This window comes from Tupaia chinensis, unplaced genomic scaffold (genome assembly GCF_000334495.1).
Source record: "Tupaia chinensis unplaced genomic scaffold, TupChi_1.0 Scaffold143701_1, whole genome shotgun sequence".
NCBI lineage: Eukaryota > Metazoa > Chordata > Mammalia > Scandentia > Tupaiidae > Tupaia > Tupaia belangeri.
Genome location: NW_006203549.1, coordinates 41,773 through 46,212, shown reverse-complemented (window position 1 = coordinate 46,212; position 4,440 = coordinate 41,773). Strand labels below are relative to the sequence as shown.

General features: G+C 38.8%; 1 protein-coding gene across 1 annotated transcript; it reads left to right on the top strand.

The window, feature by feature from the left end:
• The first annotated feature begins 2,944 nt into the window (after window positions 1-2,944).
• On the top strand, window positions 2,945-3,862 carry LOC102479974 (olfactory receptor 9G1). The gene has a single exon (XM_006164724.1). The coding sequence runs from the start codon at window positions 2,945-2,947 to the stop codon at window positions 3,860-3,862; it is 918 nt and encodes a 305-aa protein (XP_006164786.1).
• Window positions 3,863-4,440: the final 578 nt, after the last annotated feature.

The following is a 4,440-nucleotide window of genomic DNA, read 5'->3' as shown; positions in this document are numbered from 1 at the left end:
GTATGTGCCTAGGTTAATCATTACCTCCAAAAATGTTCTGAATATGGCATTAAAATCTTTTGCAATCTTCTTTAACATCCTTCATACTTTGTATTCTCCGGGAAGCTCTGCCAAACACCCAACAATTCCTCCACCTTACATTGTGTTTCCAGCTTCTGTTCCTTGATGGTTGTTTTTTGTTGTTGTTGTTGTTTTTGTTTGTTTGTTTTTGCCAGAAATGAATGTCCTCTTATCACATGATAACTATCCAGCATACTGAACACACACAGGCATGCTTTCTCACCCTATGTAAAACGCTTCATTGAGCACAAAGCACTGCTCCTATGGCACCTAACAGGGATGCTACCTGGACTGCCTCCCACTAATTATTTTATCATAGCCTATTGCACTTATATGCTTCTAAAAACTTGATTCTTCCAAATAAACTACACTTTTCTTGAGCCTGATACCCATGAATTCATTCTACATCTAGTCTTTAGCATCTGGCAGAGTCCCTAGAGTGTAGTAAAGGCTAGATAGAAATGCAGGTTTCTGAACAGGTGATGAGCACTGGGAGAACTGGTTTTGAATTGTGGCTCTACCAGCCTCCAATTCTGTGACATCAAACATGTATGCACCACTATTTCTATGTCAGTTAATTCACTGCAAAATGGGAATAATAATCACTTTTACTTCACAAGATTATCACCAAGGTCAAAATAAGATGACACTTTTAAAGCACTCTGCAGTGTGTCTGGTACATACTAAGTGCTCGATAAATGTAATTCTGATAAAGGAGAAATCTTACTGGTTGCTTTATAGACATTAACCAATATAACACCTTCCTATTACATCGAAGCTGGATATTGAGTTGATGAGAAATGAGAGTATATTTGCTGCACAATCTGTCAATCTGCACAGTAGTGGAGCAGTAGCACAATACTCCGCAGTGCTGGAAACCATATAGAAGACCGGGGTTTAATTCCTGAGGCAACCTGAACATATTGAGAGTATGTGGGACAGTGATTCCAGTTGGTTGAAAAGCCTAGGGGAAGGATTGTGGTGGGAAATTTGTTGACGGTGCCTCTCTCTCTTTCTCCTCTCCTTTCTCCCTCATGAAATAAATAAATAATTAAAAAAAAACCAACTATCCATATAGAAACACAGTCGGTAAGTGAAGATTCTACCTCTAAATCACTATTCTAATAGCTGAATATATATTCAAATTCTTTCTCTCTGATGTATACATTAGGTAGTTTCTCAATATAAAGTAATTATTAGTACTTTTCAAAGCATTGCATCATTTTGCATTTAGAAAGATTCTCCTAAATAAAGGCAACACATTTTTTGGTTAATTATCTTTTCAGACTCTTCCAAAACTACGGATTCCTGAGTTACTTAAGGAATCAAATAACTAGGGACCCCGACGAGGCATAAGACGCTCAGACTCATGGTATGATCCTCTGTTGATTGTGACTGTTGGAGCTGCAGGTATGCAACCTTATTCTGGGTGGGGAGAGTAGAGTATTTCCACACTTGTGATCAGGACTTTTTGTAAATGAAAGAGGTGACTGCAGATGATTTCAGGAAACATTTATCTGATGTCTCATGAACAATGTATTCAGCTGTGATCACATGTGAATCTTTCAGCATTTTCCTTTTGTCCTCCCCACCCACACTGAAAGTGAGAAGTCAACCCTGGAGAGAGGATGGTCACATCGCAATCTTTTCTCCTCCACTCATCTCTTGGGATCAGGGACATGTACACACACACACACATACACACAGCATGATTTTCAAACCACTAAGACTGAGATTCAAACTTTAGTGATGACCATGTGAACTCCAGTGCATTAACCTCCAGCCATCCGCTGTCCCCCTACTGGTTTTCAGATTAGTTGTTCTTACCAAAAGGAGAGGAACACCTGGAGGCCATTAGCATGGCTAACCTAATATAACAAAATAAAAGGGAGCAACTTAGTTATAAATATTAATGTCAAGTCTCAGGGAAAGGAAATATTATTTACTAATGTTACTTACCTACTATTACTTAGCAACTTATTAAGCCACAGTTTGGACATCTCTGTAGTGATTGTTATTAACCTTTAAATATGTACTTGATGAATGTAGTGAGAAATAATAAAATATTACATGTTAAATAGTAAGCGTACTCCTTGACTCAAAGTATTCGAACTAGTTAACTGTTAATTTTATAAATGATCAAACTTTAGGATCATCATTTGAGTCAGAAGATATTATGTCCAGGAGTACTTAATTTTTTTTTCCAGAGGAAACTCCTTTGAGTTCTCATGGATCCATATTTTCATTGTGTTTTGGTCCAACGAAAAGTTATTTATTTATTTATTTTGTTTTTGGAGAGGTTTTCACTAGACGGCGCATGCGCTCGCCAGACAGACAGAGAGAGACATAGAGACAGAAAGCGAGAAATCACCCCCCAGGGGGGATGGTCACACCGCAATCCCTTCTCCTCCATTCTCCTCTCGGGATCTTGGGCACGCACGCACACGCGCCCGGCGTGAGTTCTAAGCCACCGGGTCCAGGACGTGAACCGCGGTCGACTACGTGGGAATCCAGCGACATAGCCATTACGCTAACTGCTGGTTCCCAAAAAGTTATTTTTTATATTTAGTGACTTATTTAAAAGAAATAGCTTATATAAGCTCATAATAAATGAGGACTAAAATATAAGAAAATAAGAATTAAAACTCTATCTTTTCTTTGGTTAAAAGAAAACTAACCAAAGAATTTAATAAATTGTGAAGTGTGAGTGAGCATAACAAAAAAAAAAACTCTTTCTAAAATGAGCACTTAGATTGTTGGAGCCTAGACTTCGAGGATTACCAGGGATATAATGTTAATTATTTAGCATGTCATCTATTAATTCAGCACATGAATCAGACTTAGCTCTAATGTTCTCTCCTCTTAGCTGAGATACCTTATCGCCATGGAGTGGAGCAATCACACAGTGACAGACTTTATCCTGCTGGGCTTCACAGCAGACCCTGTGATGCAGCTGGTCCTATTCGTGGTGTTCCTCAGTGTATATTCCATGACCTTAATAGGAAATATCATCCTCCTGTTGTTAATCTATAATGATTCCCGGCTCCACACACCCATGTATTTCTTCATTGGAAACCTGTCTTTTCTGGATCTCTGGCTATCCTCGGTCTACACCCCGAAGATCCTCATAACTTGTATCTCTGAAGACAAAAGCATCTCCTTTGCTGGCTGCCTGGCTCAGTTCTTCTTCTCTGCTGGCCTGGACTATAGTGAGTGTTACCTGCTGGCTGCCATGGCTTATGACCGCTACGTGGCCATTTCAAAGCCACTGCTTTATGCTCAAGCCATGTCTATAAAATTATGTGCAATGTTGGTAGCAGCCTCATATCTTGGTGGCTTTATTAACTCTTCAGTCATCACCAAAAAAACATTTTCCTTCAACTTTTGTGGTGACAACGTTATTGATGACTTTTTCTGTGATTTGCTTCCCCTGGTGAAGCTGGCCTGTGGCAGGAAAGATGGCTATCAGGAACTGATGTACTTCCTGCTGGCCTCCAATGTCATTACCCCCACTGTGCTCATACTGGCCTCCTACATCTTTATCATCGCCATCATCTTGAGGATCCGCTCCACCCAGGGACGCCTCAAAGCCTTTTCTACATGCACCTCCCACTTGATCTCTGTTACCCTGTATTATGGCTCTATTCTCTATATCTACCTTTGCCCCAGATCTAACTATCCTTTGGATACGGACAAAATAGTCTCCACATTTTACACAGTGTTATTCCCCATGTTGAATCCCATGATCTACAGTCTGAGGAATAAGGATGTGAAAGAGGCTCTTAATAAACTCTTTAAATAAAGCAAGATAATTTTCTTCTATGGAAAATCAAAGACAAGATTAGATCAAGTTATTTGTGTCAAGCAGAGCTGTCTTTGTGCTCATTTATGATCAAGGACTCATAAAACAGATCAAAGATTTTCTACTCTTTTTTCTACACATGACAGCTCAAAAGATCTAATTTTTTTTTAAAGTGGGGGGTATGTAGCAAATAAAATTGAGTTGAAAATTAAAAACACTTTAAAAAGAAATTTCATAAGGTCCAGCAGATGAATGATTGATTATGTCACTGGGCTCTTACATGGCAAACACAGTTCAAGTCCTGGACCTGTTGTCTTTAAAGTCAGGCCAGCCATGTAAGCAAGCATAAAGATCCCAGGAGAAAATGGAGAAGAAGGGATTGCAATGTATCCATATGTCCTGGGATGTGATTTCTCACATTCTTTCTCTTTGTCTCTGTCTTTCTCTATGGTGAGCACATATGCCTTACGGCAAAAACCTCTAAATTAAAAAGATAATCTTATTTTTTAAATGAACAAAGAAATTTAACCAAAGAATAATAGATATCTATAATGAAACTACAAAACTTTGATAAATAC